Source organism: Kryptolebias marmoratus, linkage group LG1 (assembly GCF_001649575.2).
Source record: "Kryptolebias marmoratus isolate JLee-2015 linkage group LG1, ASM164957v2, whole genome shotgun sequence".
Lineage (NCBI taxonomy): Eukaryota > Metazoa > Chordata > Actinopteri > Cyprinodontiformes > Rivulidae > Kryptolebias > Kryptolebias marmoratus.
Genome location: NC_051430.1, coordinates 8232900 through 8248773, shown reverse-complemented (window position 1 = coordinate 8248773; position 15874 = coordinate 8232900). Strand labels below are relative to the sequence as shown.

At 40.6% G+C, this 15874-nt stretch overlaps 1 protein-coding gene across 2 annotated transcripts; it reads right to left on the bottom strand.

Annotated features, from left to right (window-relative positions):
- Positions 1 to 238: 238 nt before the first annotated feature.
- On the bottom strand, positions 239 to 14850 carry arhgap25 (Rho GTPase activating protein 25). 2 transcript variants are annotated; one of them, XM_017414556.3, is made up of 11 exons: positions 14787 to 14850; positions 9527 to 9729; positions 7532 to 7619; positions 7180 to 7293; positions 4812 to 5016; positions 3242 to 3374; positions 3011 to 3084; positions 2733 to 2854; positions 2259 to 2413; positions 1022 to 1569; positions 239 to 872 (listed from the first exon to the last, which is right to left on the bottom strand). In XM_017414556.3, the coding sequence occupies exons 1-11, from the start codon at positions 14848 to 14850 to the stop codon at positions 683 to 685; spliced, it is 1896 nt and encodes a 631-aa protein (XP_017270045.1). In that variant the 3' UTR covers positions 239 to 682. The 2 variants fall into 2 exon arrangements, with proteins under 2 accessions (XP_017270045.1, XP_024861356.1); XM_025005588.2 differs by lacking the exon at positions 14787 to 14850 and adding an exon at positions 11731 to 14668.
- Positions 14851 to 15874: the final 1024 nt, after the last annotated feature.

Sequence of the window (15874 nt, the reverse complement as noted above, 5' to 3'; positions counted from 1 at the left end):
AGCGTTACCAGGGAGTGTGCGGTTACACGTGGTGCGCCCATAAAATTTCTTCAAAAATTTTCAAGCTTCTTCTAATAGCTCAGCCTTTCTTATACTTTATTATCAATTTTATTTGTACCTAATTTGTGAGAAAAACAAAACAAGACAAACAAACAAACCTAACAACCTCAAACGTGCCGTGGTATGTCTCGGCACAGATGAAGGATGGTATAATAATATTTTTCACATAAAGAAACACTTCAGATTATCAAGGTTTATTATTTTATGACTGAAATTAGATATCTAAAGATGACGTGTATGACACATCAAATGCGTACACCAACCATTAGTTTCAGACAGTTCAGTTTGTCTGGCCATGCGTATCTATGTAAATAATTTAATTATTCCAGGTGTGGCTCTTCCTTGTCTGCATGCTGTGTGTAACAGATAATGCAAGTCTGTAAGGAGAAACACTCTTTAACTGTACGATGGTGACATTAAAGCCCATGTAGACCTCTCCTTAACAGGCTTTTCTCACAGTCACAAAGAAATGAGCCAATAATCTCTCTTTGGGACCAAACAGATTAAATAAGTGCAATCTGGGGTTGGAAGATGGCCACAGGTCAAGCAGCTCCTGTTACATTAGCTCCGTTGGTCTTTCAATACTAGAAAGTCAGAAAAGGATGATTAGGTTGAAGTTTACTTATTGCTCTCTGACTAAAAACTTCTGAATGTCTCTTTGCAGCTCCTCATTGCGTTTCTGGGTCTCATGTTGACTGCGCTCTGCATTCTTTAAGCAGATCTCCAGAGCGGCCACACGGCGGCGCTCTGCCTCCAGGGCCTCCTGCAGCTCTGCCACAGTGGCCTTCAGCTCCTTGTTCTGCTGCTGCAAACTGCAAGAGGCGGTGACAGAAAAACAGGTCAGAGGAACAGTAAGAAAATCAGATAAAATAAAGAACTGTTTTCTTTTTTTTTGTACTTGTGTTTCACGAGTTAAGACGCTCTGCTCTTGTTCTCGTCATGACCACTGAGCTGAACTCACGTGCTGAGGGGCTGCTGCTGGTCTTCCTTCGGTTCTGGCCTGCTGTTGACCTGCTGCGCCGAGCTGCTCATCATCAGGGTGTCCGCACTCCTTTGATGAGTGAGTACCCGCACGGGCTGGGAGTCACTTTCTGCTTTTTGGGTGGCAACCGTAGAGGAGCTCATGTTGTCACTCCCCCTTCGAGCTGTAAGTCTATCCTCCTTGTCCTTGCTGCTCGTCTGAGATGCCCCAAAAAATGAACCTGAAGTCCGCAGGTCCAGGATTTTGAAAATATCCTCTGAAAAAGTCCCACTCTTCTCCTCCGTGTTCTCCTGGATGCGGCTCCACCTGTTGAGGGCTTCTGCCTTGGCTGCCATGCCAGTGAGGGGGCAGTTGAAGGTGGGAAGGGTCTGTGTGCGTTTGCGGGGACTTTCAAACGAGTCGTCTCCGCCGCCGGACAGAGGCTCCTGCTGAAGTGCCTGGGGCTTGGACTCACTTCTTAGTGGACCTGGACTTTCAATGTCTTTCTCCTCCTCTTCTGGAGACTCAGACAGAGATGCACCCCACATCTGAGTGAAACACAAAGAGTTTATACAGCAAACAGTGAACAAATGGGTCATTTAGGTAGTTTTATTGTTTACCTATCTGGGAATCAGTTGTTATTCTGAATCATTCTGCTCTGCTCTCTAGCAGGCTCAAAATACTATTTCTGTGTCACAGCTTTCATCTAATGATCTTAATTTGTTCAGATTTTCTGATTATAATAGTCACGTAGTCATCTTCTTTAAAAAGCACTAAAAACTTGGCGCCTTTCAGACCTCCTCTTGCGTACACTCCCACATTCTCTGTTCATCAGATTCGTCCCGATCATTTTCACAAAAACCATCATTGCCACCTACTGTGTTGCTTCTCATCAAAGTCTAACTTCCAAGAAGTCATTAGTTCATATTGCTGTGTTTTGGTATAAATTTTTCATTTTTCTTATCTTTTAAGACATTTTTGAAACAAACTTTCTCATTCTTGTTTATTTTTGAGCAGCTGTGTCATAACTCAAGCTCTAAATGTGCTCTAGTTCCACATTTGAATGGTGGTAGAATAAATAGATGTCTTTTAAAAACACTTTAGTTTGACTTTTTACCAACTTCTTCTTAAGTATGTCACAAATGCGTTCAGCTTGTACTTTCTACAAGATCTTTATCGGCCATTTTGTTGCGTCCAGCATCCGAAAAAGGTTCCATCTGCGGCTGTCGGTGTATACCTCTGCAGACTCCCAGCCCACGAAGCTTCGAGGAGTGTTCTTCTGGCCTTCAGTCTTGTTTGAAGGCGAGGGGGGAAGCACGTCTTTGGCGAGAGGAAACAGCGTCTCATGCTGTCTGATCATCACTGTCATCAGCTTCTGGATCTGAGGCGTCGCTGTGAAGAAAAACAAACACAAATGTGAAAAGATTATCATCAAAACCCCTTGTCTTTTTTGAACTTCTTCCCCCTTTTGTAAGGATTTTAAAAAGTCACTAAAGTCAGCCTACTAGTAGATTTTATTACCTTTTTTTAAACTGTACAGTTAGGTTCACAGAAAATTAGTTTTTATGGGTTTTGCTGCTTTTTCTTATTGCAGAATTTGTACTGTTCCATTAATAAAACAACAAAAAAAAGGAAAACACTGATTTGAAACTTGTTTGTTAGTAATTTTGTATCTAGGAACACATCACAGGTAAGTTTAATATGTTCTCACCCTTCATCACCGTGATCGGATCCTCTATCTGCGGTTTGAGCAGGTTGATTCCCATCACGGTCGCCAGGTTCTCCACATTCATCTTGTTCACCTTGGAGTGACTCTGCACCTCAAACAGAAAGCTGACAACAAAAAGAGAGATTAGCAGGTGCACAGAGAGTCAGACCTTTAATCTGATCTCATTACAGCTTTTGAACCCAGGGTACTTCGGGGGATGTGGGAGAAGAGTGGTTGAGCATCTCTCTCCAGGGTGAACTTGTGAGTCAGGCTTTACTCACCGGCAGACATAACTGAGAAGGTTATAGTTAACTCTGGGGAGAAGAGCTATTTGTTTCTCCAACTTTTCCCAGCCCTGTGCAGACACAAGAACAGGAGGTCAGAGGGCGTGTATGATAGTTATGCATTATAATACGGCGTGTAGATGTAAAACGCCTAAAAGGCAGTTCTGACATGTACAGATAGTTCATGCACTTTGGCTTTATGCACTCAGATGTGCAATCCGAGCAAACCTCAGAGCTGCTGGAGTCCATCAGGTTAGTGCAGTCCAGGAAGTCCTGGTACTGAGACCACGGCACCACAGGCTCAGGCAGCTCCCGCAGGTACAGTTTGAGCAGCGACGCCACCGTGTGGACATCTGTGTCACTGTGAACACATTCATTACCCGGTGAATCAGCTGTCAGTGTGTTGGAACAAAACTGGATTCTGCTCTCTGTCACATACATGGAGCTTGACTGATTACTTTCTGTCTGATATTGTTAGGATTGTTTAAACAACTTGCATCTTTATTTATTTGTGGCTTCAAATGCTTTCCACAACTTATTTTTTCCCATGGTTTTAAGACTGTGGTATGTTTTTAACCAGACTTTCACAAAAGCATGTATCTGGACATAGTTTTGTAATAAATATACAAGTCAAATAGTTTAAATGCAGAGTCACCATTCACATTATTATATTCCTGGTTATTTCTTTCTGCTTCTTCATACATGCAAATTTTAGCCATTCATATATCACAATATTCAGCTCATTCAGGAGATGGCTGCTATGACTTTTGGCTTTTGTAACTTTAATCATTTCCAAACCATTTAACTTAATTTACGGACATTTTCCCAAAAGATTGGTCAAAATATTGCTCCTTTTGAAACATGCCTCAGCACGCTTGCTATATTTTTGTTTTCTTATGCGTCCTTTAGCTTTTAGCTAATGTTTTGCTATGTTAAGCTTTTATCTACAGCTTTGATAAGTTTAGCTTATAGCTAGGGTTATGCTGTTTCTAGCTTTAAGCTACATTTAGCTCATTATAGCTTTTAGCTACTGTTCTGTTGGCTTTAACTTCTAGCTACCAGTTTACTAATTTTAGCAACTCTTTTTCTCATTTTAGTTTTTCACTATTCTGCCCTGTTTATCTTGTGCTCTCCTCATATTAACTCTTGTTCTGCGTTTTGTTTGTTTGTTTGTTTAAACTTGGACAGCTCAGTTTCAGCTCTCTTCAACACATTTGAGCAAAGATTTCACACCACATTTTCACAGAAAGTGATAATTTGCCTAGTATGACTTTCATTCAAAGAGAAAACACATCTCTTGTTAGTTCTCTTGCACTGCTCTTGTGTTTGCGTTGACACCCATAAGATTACAGAAAACGAAGGCTAAAATGTGCACCAGCAGTGCTCTGTCACAGGAGCTTGTGATGTTGAGTAATAAAGATACCCTCTTGAGTGTCTGCCAGAACAGGATGTGGTATCACCCTCAGCTCTGAGCAGACAGAAGTCTATTACTCAGTCTGTCTCCACGCTCTCCCTCAGAAGAGAAGTAGTTTCTGATGTCTCCTTTAAAGGCAGTAGCCTTTATTAGCCTCATACATTTCCATGCAGGTTCCTCCTAGGGCATAAAAACGATTTGTGGGCACAACCGCTTTACACACAGTGTTTTCTTTTGAATTTCTGTAAATAGAATCACACTCCCTCATTTGCAAGCGGCGTCACAATCTAATCACATAGTTGAAACAAGTACTGAAATCCTGTTTTAAAACAGGCAGCCCATGTGCAACTTTACAAACTGTAGGGAGAATCACGAGGGTGTCACCTGGGGAAGGAGGGCCTCTCCCCTGCGTCAAAGGCGTCTCTGAACTGCTTCACAGCGTTTTCCTGACCAGGGAGGCGGAAGATGCCCTCCTCATTCAGCCCGTGCTCTGTGATGAACTCCACGCACTTCTGCACCAGGATCGGCACCATGTGAGGTCCAAAGCGTTGTTCGTACGTTACGGTGTCCATGAGACTCTTTCCGAACACTGCCAGAGAGGAACAACATGACTTTGAGCAGCTATGAGACCATTGGAAACACATTATTCACATTTAAATGACCAATGTTGTCGTTTTACCTCGTACAGTGTCAGGAATATATTGGTTCACCAAGATGTCACTATTGTGCCACCCAGCTTGCTCCAAAGTGCACTCTTGTCTTTTTTGTACAATCTGAATATAATTTTTCCTATCTCCCACCACAATGAAAAACAACCGATCATGTAATTACCAGTTTCTGTATGTGCGTGTTTGTCTAATTGCCTGTCAGCAAAATACCTCATGAACTTCTTTGCATAAGAGTGCTCTGAGATGGATTTTGTTGTGAATTGGAACTATGTAAATAAACTGAATTAAACTAAATTTAACTGTCAGGTGTTAGTTACAAATTAAAAACTTAACTTGATCTGTTTGTTGTTTTAGGTCTTAATAATATCACAGTGTTTTCATGAATACATTGTTTTTAATTTTGTGCCTATTTTACATTTAAAGTTGACTTACAGGACTTTTAAATGTAACAGCTGTGAAACAACTGGTAATTAAGATTTTATTTCTCTGAAACATGCTTTATTCTGTAAACAATAAAGCTTGTCTATTGCTTTTTTATCCATCCATATGGGTACTGATCCTCCTCAGTCTCACTAAGCCCTGTTTGACACTTGATGAGGACCCTGTTAGACTCTCCATGATCTACATGACCCATCGGAACATGGATACGCGGCATAACTCTCTTCCTCCTCATCAGGATGCTGCTACACTCTAGAAGAACACACATTAGTATGAAGCTTCAGCACTCGTATTGTGTCTGTGAAGTTGTTTCCACAATCTTGCCACAATCAAAGTTGTAGCCCAGGTTTGAGGCCAGAGGGGCAAGTCTTGCTTCAAGGTCTCAAAGATTAAACCATGCTGGTGCACTTGGTACTGAAGATGATATGGATACTCTGTCACCGCTGTCGCTAAACTCCAGTCAGGATCCTGATATGCTGCCACAGAGATAATAAACCACCACAACCTTGAGTTGTGGATGCTCAAACCCCTCCACGACCCATCAGGGCCGATCACTTGTAATGGGGATCATGAAGCATTCCTAGGCCCTGTCTACATTACATTAGAAATTTATTATATATATTATTCCCCTATTACTTTGTGGCCTAGAAACTCAAACAGTGGAGTTGCTGTTCTTTTTTGGGGATTTTTTTTTTTTTTTTTACATGTGTCACTTTATCCTCATCCTCATCTTGTTGTCGTGAAACTTAACTTACCAAAATATCTCATAAGGCCTTGGATGGATGTTAATGAAAGTCTCAAAAAGTAATCACTGAATGCACATCTACAACTGATCACATTGTGAAGTCAACTCAGTCTAAGATGGCTGCCACAGTCAACTAACCAAAAAAACGACTATAACTCAGTCATTTTTACAGATATTGAGCTAATATAACTAAGAATCATTCCCAGCACATACTCCAACACTACCCACCATGAAAGATCTTTAAACTTTAGCATTTATTCTTGGAGTCAATCCTGTTTGTCTGTTATCAAAATATCTCATGAACTCTTGAACAAATTTTATTAAAACTTTCAGAAAATATTTATCGGATGGTCATCTAAAACGGATTAATTTTTGAGTCAATCCAACTCAAGATGACACAACTAATCAACTTTGGACAACACAAAAATATCTATAACTCAGTCAAGTTTACAAATATTGAGGTAAAACCTGATGAGGTAGTAGCTGAGAGTCAGTCCCAACACATAATTTGAGTGCAAAATCTTGCAATATATGTGATTACACATAATGTTATTTTCAAGATTTTACTGAAACAACTACAGTTGTGTCAACATAAGAGGATCTTATTCTAAATCTCTGGCGTAAAAAGGCAACTGGTGATTTGCATTACTTCAAGGAATGCTAGGCTTTAAGTTTTCCTTGTTTTGCTTTTGGGCAGAGCTGGGCACAGATGGACTTTTAAAGAACATATCTGATAGCATTATCACTGATCTTATCTGCTTCCAAAGATAAGGAAGGCATGGCATCTTCTGAATTCCCCAATTCTCTTTAATTAATTTCTAGAGACAGCATTGATAGTTGCAGTGTCATAGTGTCATACATATAATTCATTCTCATAATGGTGAAACGTTAGTAAACCAACCTCCACTTGTCGGTACTCCGATGACTCTGCGCAGGGTGCGGACCCAATCCTCCATTTCACTTTGGGAGTTTGCCATGAACACATATGGACATCGCTCCCTGTCTCCCGTCGAACCTAAAAACGGTTCATCATTGTTTCAAATTAGGAGAAATGTAAAATCCTAATGTTATTTAAAACGTTTTGCTTCCTATCAGTTTGTTTATTGAGCAGACCAGTAATATGGTGCAAAAACATAGATAGATTGAAAACAGAAAACGGTGCTCCAGTTCTTGTTTCTCTGTAATTTACAAAATTGCCTACATGGTGAAGGAATAAATAGACTTCCCTTTTAAGGGGTTATTTAAATGCTTACGTGGAATGATCTCGAAGAGGTGCTTTCCAGAGTCATCTGAACTTGGAGGGAGTTCATTGACATTACTGAAGCGCAGCTGGATGACTCCCTACGGGGCAAAAACACAAACAAATAAATATAATATCTCAACCACAGAGTCAACATCTAAAAAGAAAGAAAAAAAACCCAACTTGTGCCACAAATAGTAACTGTTTACAATCTAAACTAGAACAAAGATGATGCAACACAGTGTCCACTTCCTCACACATCTATGGTCAAATGCAGCTTTTTATATGGTCTTTAGAAGGGAAACTAGAAGAGAAGGGAAAACTGAACAAACGTTAGAAAAAGATGTGACCAGAAGCCAAAACTGGAAGCATAAAGAGCATTAAAAGGTTTTAGGAAGAAACACGTATTTGTCAATCTATTCTAACTTCAGTTAACAGGTTCCCATTTGTTCCTGTCAAAGCCAGTGTTTTTTTTTTAAATCAGTCACTGCTGCAAACATTTATTATTGTTAAATGTTGTCACTCTGAATTAACCAGTAGCTGCCAGCAAAACGTCCACCAAAATACGTACAGACAAACACAGCGAAATGAATTTTCTTGCAATTATGAGCTTGGGAACATTAATGGATATTGTCATCAATTAGCTTCTGATACTGCTCAGAAATTCAAAATATTGAATATTGTAATTTCTATTGTTTGCTAAAACCTGACAGCTCTGTCAGCAGACTTCAGAGTTCCTCTAACTTACAATGGTAAACTCTAATGAACCACAGGTCTGAACTGAGGGAAGGTGTTCATATCGTTAGTCCTTCAGATGTAAAAAAAAAAAAATGCCCGTTTTGTACCTTTGTGAGAAAAACTGCTTTCATTTTGAGAATATTTCAGTATAAGAGGCATTAAGTGTTTGTACCGCAAAGCAAACAAAGAAATAGAAGAAAGTTGACTGTGAAAACACGTTAGTGTCTGTGAAAAGCTGATTCATATCCAGTAATTAAGCTCCAAGTTTGCAACTCTTTACTTTAAACAGGTTAACACATTTATAAATATTTCTTTATAGCCATGGCCATAGTGCACAGCTGCAGCTATCTTCAACTGAAGATGACAAAGTCACAAACGAATAACTTCTAAAAGTAATAAAAAACTATTAATGCACTGTGTGCATTGTTAAATGAACTCTTCTTGTTTTGAGACAACAATGTTTTGACCTCCTTGTCTGTCACACTATTAAGCGACCTGTTGTCTGCTTGGGTAGGTTTTATTGAGCTTATCTATCTCTGAAATCAGAAGTCTTGGAACACTGAAAGTGGCTTTTTCTGTAAGTGATTTGTGATTAAATAGCAGTCCATGAAGACAGATTCTATGGTTTCTAGAACTGGTTATTTGGTCTTTGATAAATGTAATGATAAGTATGATCTAGTTGGTGTTATGTTTGATGGTACACTGTGTGCAATTGAAACTGAGCTCCTGATCCGCTCCTGCCTTTGATATGGAAGAGAAACGGTCCAATCAGAGGGTTTTCTGAAATCCAGCTGTACTGGCCCTTCTTTTGTCATCTCAACGCCACCTGTTATGGTAGTTTTCTCACATTTTTTCCACCTCACATAGACGACAAACACTATGGCTTCATATAGTTGCGTGACTGATAAAATGAGCTCTCATGCATGGGTTGTTTGTGTACAGGAAGCGTGCAGCGCTAGCCACACAGCTAAGAGAGTATTTGTGGTCTAGATTTGAAATGATAAATCACACTTATTAAAACTACTCTACAGATTTTGCATAAACACTTTTATGACACAACGAAAAATCCAGTTATATTATGATGCTTCTTAATCATTGCACATTGAAGACAGAGTGAATATATAAAAGATGTGAACAATTTTTTAATGACAGTTTTCCCCTCACATGTAGGTCATGTTGCAATTACCGTCTTTTACTGGTTTTGTTTTATGACAAACGGCATGCGTTAAAAAGTAGAATGATAAAGTAGTCATCCTGTGCGGTGGCTCACCTGGACTGTGGTCTCTTTGTCATCCTTGTGATAAGTCAGAGTGCTTCCTCTTAGCACAAAGTAGCGCTGCTGCCAGTTCTTCACCAAAGACCTCTGCTGTTTCTTCAGCCAGCCAGCCTTCAGTGGCCTCTCCATGGACCTGGAGGAGCGCTGCAAGCCTGGTCCGGGGGCCCCGTCTCCAGGAAACACACTCTTGGATCGGGCTGTCGAACACAAACAAGGTGTTCTCAGCCTGTTTGTGTCAAACAGTCTAACAGTTCAAGGTGCAAAATCCAAACCAAAACATCAGAAGCATTGAACCGCTGTAGAGCACTTCCTCTTTTAATGTGAAAATACAGCAGCCTGTCAGAGCTGACTACCGCCTATTTATGTTTTGTCGAAGCTCAAAGGAAACTGCTGCTCTTAGCTGAGCTACTTCCTGTGGAAGGTGCTTGAATTCTGCTTCGATTGCTCAACATACACGATAGGAGTCTGACAATAGGTTAAAAGTCAGATTACACAGTGCTCAAACTATTTTCAGTTTTTAGAAATGTCACCCAGCCTGAAACTAAGGAGCTCTGTGATGATAGACCCTGTGATGTGAAGGTCTGAAGGGCTGATGAAAGAGAAGAGGCAGAGGTGTACGTGGTACGAGGAGGCAGGGGTGGATGGAGACAGCCTGAGAGACACCCAGGGTGGTGAGACAGCAGAGATAACTGGACTCAGACCAAGCTCGCTCTCTCAGTTGTTTCTAAATTCACCGTATCTTTTTAAACAAGATGACAGAGGAGACGAAAAGAAGAGAAGAAGAAAAAGAAGAAGGGTCACTCAGGGATAAACAGGAAACTGTCACATCATGGCCGGAGGTCCGTTGCACTTTGAAGGTCTCCACCTACATGCCTTTGGAGGCCTTTGGTATAATTCTGATAGTACCACCGTCCCACAATCAGTGGAAAGTTCAAGTGCTGATGAGGAACCCCGACCTCACACACAGAAGCTGCTTTCAGACCACACCCTCCGCTGACAAACACGTAGCTCCTTCAAACTGAGCCCCAGAGCATCGTCAAGAAGCATACCACCACCCTTTCCAAAAAAACAGATTTTTTTTTGCACTAGAGGATATTCACTTTTGTACAGACTGACTTCTAAAGACATGTTGTTTGACATTTGCTCAAAAGGCTTGAATCACCCACTGAAGTATAAAACATGGCCTTTTAAAAAGAGTGACCCTAAAGAATGACCATAAAATTGAACAGAATGAATTGACATTTAAAGACAGGAGCTCAAAGCTTTTACCACTGATAAACCATTTCCTTTCTCAGTATTTCCTTTCTGTCCTGCTCATTATCAGACTCTTTTCTTTCAGCTGCTTTTCGCTAGATAAGTTGTGCTGCTATAATTTATCTTTAACATAATGATAATATTCAGCTTTTTATTACTTTTATACTTAACAATGTCTCTATGTCCTGAAAAAGTGTTTAAAATGTGCAAAACCCTGGTTGTCTGACAGTGTTCTCAAACTGGATGAGGAGAAAACACAAACAGCTCTAAACTTGGCTTTTCTTTTCACTGACTTTGTGAATTCAATAGATGGATGTAAGAAACAGCTGAATACTTAATGTTTTAGACTAGAGCTGCATAGCATTTGATTTTATCTGATTGTACTTTAGCTCATTGGTTTTTTTATTTTGCCTTGATTACCTTGATTATCTTTTGTAACTTTTTGCCATTTGAGGTTTTCTTTTAAACTGTAAAGGCACTATATAAAGACATTTTAGTTACTTGTTAATTTTTTTTAATTATTACCTCGAGCAAGGATGTTGTGTTTCTAGTAGTGTTTGTCTGTTTGTCTGTCTGTTAGCAAGTTCACATAAAAACTAATGAAACAGATTTTTATTAAATTTACAGGAAAATTATTGAATTTATTTAATTATAGTATACTCATAATGGCCTGTATAAACATATTCCTGGTGCCCTTTGTGTTTGTTTTGACTCCCGACACCTTGCCATCTTATTTCATGACATTCTCATCTCTTAAAGCTGAACAAAGAATTTGCTGCCAATATCAGCCACCTATATCTCACTGTCTGTCAGTGTGAAAGTAGCAGCTGCAGTTTGCGAGTTACTGTTTTAGGCTTGCTGCCATCTTGATTTTGGTCACCATATTTGGACTGACACATGGAACTTGACAATGATACTTGAAATCATCCATTTTCTTTACTCACTTTTTAGTGCAAGGTTGCAGGCAGCCGGTGCCTAATCCCAGTGGTCATATGGCTAGAGGAAGGGTGCACCCTGGACAGGTCGCAAGTCCTTCCACAGGGACATGAGAGACAACCACTCACACTCACGCTTAGTGACAATTTTGGATTACCAAGGAACAGAACGTACATGGTTTTGATATGTGAGGGGAAACCAGAGTATCCGGAGAAAAACCCACGTGTGCATAAGAAGACCATAGAAACTCCACCCAGAAAAGCAGCAGAATCAACTTTAATCACTGTGCTTCCCTTACTTACTTGAAACATGATTAGACAACTATCTTGTACATGAACAATGCAATTTACTTAGGATTAGCAGTTATTTTCAGAAGGAGCAAATGTAACTACTTACACTATAAACCCTCTTTTGGACTGGGTCCAGAGAAGTCCCAATGTCAGAGCTGCCACAGAAAATCTGATTTTCTCTGATGATCCCTGTAGGTCTATTGTATCAGCACTAAACTTTGCGCCTTTGCTTTTCCTTCAGGGCGACAGCCATTTCCATGACTTAAAATCTGTTTCCTGTCTAATTCTGCAGCTGTGATTCCACAGATCAGTTTTTAGAATTTCCTAAGGTAGTTCTTTTTCAGCTCTGGTCCTTTGAATGACCAGGTTCTTTCATTTACTCAGGAGATATTTAGGTGATAAATAAAACTGATCACTTCTTACAGCAAAAATCTTTATGTAGTTTTCCAAAGGATGAAAAAAAAGGGTTATATTGGCTTCAATTTCACCTCTTTCCAAGAGGTGAACATGAGTATGTGTAAAGGAAAATCATTCATTTGGATTCCTTTACCCTCTTTCACACTGGATGATGACCCCATTAAACTCTCCATGATTTACATGTTTGACATTTAGAAAACCTCCTCCAGCCTGAAGAAAATCTTGATCCTGCTCTGCTTTTAGTACTCAAGAGAAAGGTATTTCCCTGCTGTTTTTCACACCTCAAAGATGCTTTCCTGTGCACTTCTCACTGTTTATACATTAGCAGCACATTCCCACGATCATACTACTATGTATGCCCAGGATTGCATCATGCCCCGGGGGCTATTGTGACGCAGCTGTCTTGGACTGCGTCAGGTTGCAGCTAACAAATGCGTGTTTGGTTGTTTTCATGATCTTGTCACAGTAATGGTTGTGGCAAAAGGCACGAGGCTAGTGTGGCCAGTCCTGTTTCAAATCCTTGACGTCCAAGCCATGCCAGTGTGTGTGGACCCCACAACAACCCCACACTCTCTTGGACTCACCCGAGCTCCAAGTAGGACTCCAATACACTGTCACTGTGATGATAAACCACCTTGACTTTGGTATGAAAGCATTGTGCATGCTCAAAACCCTCCACAACCTATGACATTCTATCACAACCTATCACAACTTAATACAGTCTATCACGACCTTTAGTGCTCTATGGGGACCTATCACAGTCTATCACAATCTATCACACTCTATTATGACCTTTTATCCTCTATCATGACCTATCACAGTCTATTATGACATTTTATGCTCTTTTATGACCCATCTCAGTCTATCACGCTCTTTCACAACCTATAACGCTGCTATTACACTGTCACAACTGATCACGCTCTGGCAAGCGTAATGAGGAGCTAACTGTGTTCTTAATATAGCCTGAAGTTCTTGAACTCCAAACTATGACCTTAACCCCTTCATCTAAACAAAATCACATTTTGCTACAGAAACCTTGGAAACATCCAACCAGATCTGCAGAACAATAAGAGCTCATGGATGAGTTATCAACTGAAACTCTCCATCTTGTGGTTTTTTATTTGACAAACAGACATAATTTGTATCATTTTCTCTACTTCTTACGCACACACACACAAAAAAAAATTAGAATCACTTTCCAAATGGTGAAATTCTTTAACTCAGTGCATGAAGTGGCGTAGAAAAGGTCTGGAGGACTTGCATCAGCTTTTTGACAAATTTGCTGTGCCTGACCTTTTAGATTTGTCCGGAAGGACCCTTCTTGCATCTCGACTGTGCTTACACGCACCGCATGTACAACTCCCAGCTCTGCACCCATGCACACAGGTACGTAGGCACAATTACACAAAGGCAGCCGCAGAAGTCAAAGGTTTGCAGAAACTGAGCTCTTGCATCAGTTTCCTGCTGAAAGCTTCCGTCTCTACACTTCCAGGGCAACAAATCAGTCACCTGTCATGATGTTCAGAATAAAAAAAAAGACTTCAGGGTAACAAACCCAGTGAGACTCAGTAGGGTCGATGAATAAATTTCTCATAAAAGTGACAGATAATGAAGCACTGGAAGTTAGAGGCAGATCAAATGAAGGCACTTGCAGGCAGCTACTTCCTTCCACTGCGCTGTACATCCAGTATGACTGATTACAGAAACTGATTAGGGCTGAAGCAGAAATGAGGTGGAGAGCTGCGGGACGGTGCTGTAGAGAAGTCTTTCAGCTGCTGTGATGCGAGTGTTGCAACCGCCATGCCGTGAGAGGAAACAGGGCTTGTTGCAGCACTGAGTCCACCCTGAACAAACACAACTAAACATGGTATTAGTCAGTCTAGCCAGCGGTACAGTAACTTGGAAATACACGAGCGCACAAGTTATATTGAAGTTTTACATATCAAGCTATGTTGGAAAGTATTAACAATGTATTACTATGCTACACAACAGTGATTTACATTTTATAAACAGTCTAAAAACAACTCTGGTTAGTAACAGCGTGTCCCACTCAACCACGCAAAAACCCACAGGGGAAACCTACAAGCAGACTCACTCTTCTATGTTAAAACAATCACAAATCAACACAGCACACCATAAAATCATCGGCAGCAAATTAAAAAAGAATTTAGAAATACAGTAAAGGTTGAGCACACTTCCCCTCTCTCGTTTGATAGAAAATGTGTTTGTCAGTTTCCACCCTTTGCAGATGACAGCATCATCTTCGCGTCTACACGGTAAAGTGTGTGAAAATGTGCAGTGACGAAGCTCGACATCCACCCGGCCACCCAGAGACCCAGACCCCATCACCACCTTACCTATACGAGCTGTCTCAGCCTTGAAGGTGCTGAAGTCCCAGTTGCGAGGTAGTTTCAGAGACATTATCCAGCAGCGCAGGGTCAGTGCTGCAGTTCCCACACACACATTCGCACTCACACACACACACACAGACACACACACTGACACACACGCACGCTCACGCACACGAACTGGTGATACTGCAGATCACACTTCCTACTTCCTGAGTGTTCATTTTTCTTCTTCTTTTTTGCAACTATTAGTGCCGCGTCCCTTCATGTTGCCTGTACTTCCATGTTTGTACTTGTTGTGACAGAGTGGAGCACGACTGTCTGCACCGGGGTGGTTTCGCTGAAAGGTGCTGGGCGTCAGGCAGAGCCAAGACTAATGTTCACTAATGTTCACTGGTGTCACAAGAGAAAAAAAGAAAAAAAACACCAGCATCTTTCTTAAAGGAAATGGGTTTTTTTTTTCCTCTTTGTGAGAATGTTTCTTCACAGCAGAGGGCTGCAGAGAGAATGACTTCACATTGATTGACCCTAATGTAAGGAGATTCTGGTCCACAGAATACACCGAATGCAACGTTCCTTTATCATCTCCCACCGCTGAAAAGTAAAGCAGAATGACAATGTTTGCGCATGTGTGTCGGTCTATCTGTCTGATACCAAAATACTTCATGAACAGTGGACCATTTTCAATGAAACTTTTATAGAGGAATCATTGGATGTGCCTCTACAACTGATTAACTTTTGGAGTCAACCCGATTCAAGATGGCTGCCTCAGCCGACTGACCTTCAAAAACACACAAAAAGCTACAAATTAGTCAATTTTACAGATACTGACCTGAGATTCGGCATGGCAGTAGTAGAGACTGACCCCAACACATATTGGAATTAGATTGCACAAGAACTTTGATTAAAAATTTGCTATTAACTATTTGCAAAATATGTGTATCATGAACCACAGGGCAGATTTTTGATGAAACTTTCAGGAAATATTCACTGAATGTACATCTACAACTGATTAACTTTTGGAGCTAACCTATCTTGGTTGTGGTGGCAACTCGCTTTAAAAAGCACAAAAATGGCTACAGTTCAGTCAGTTTTAC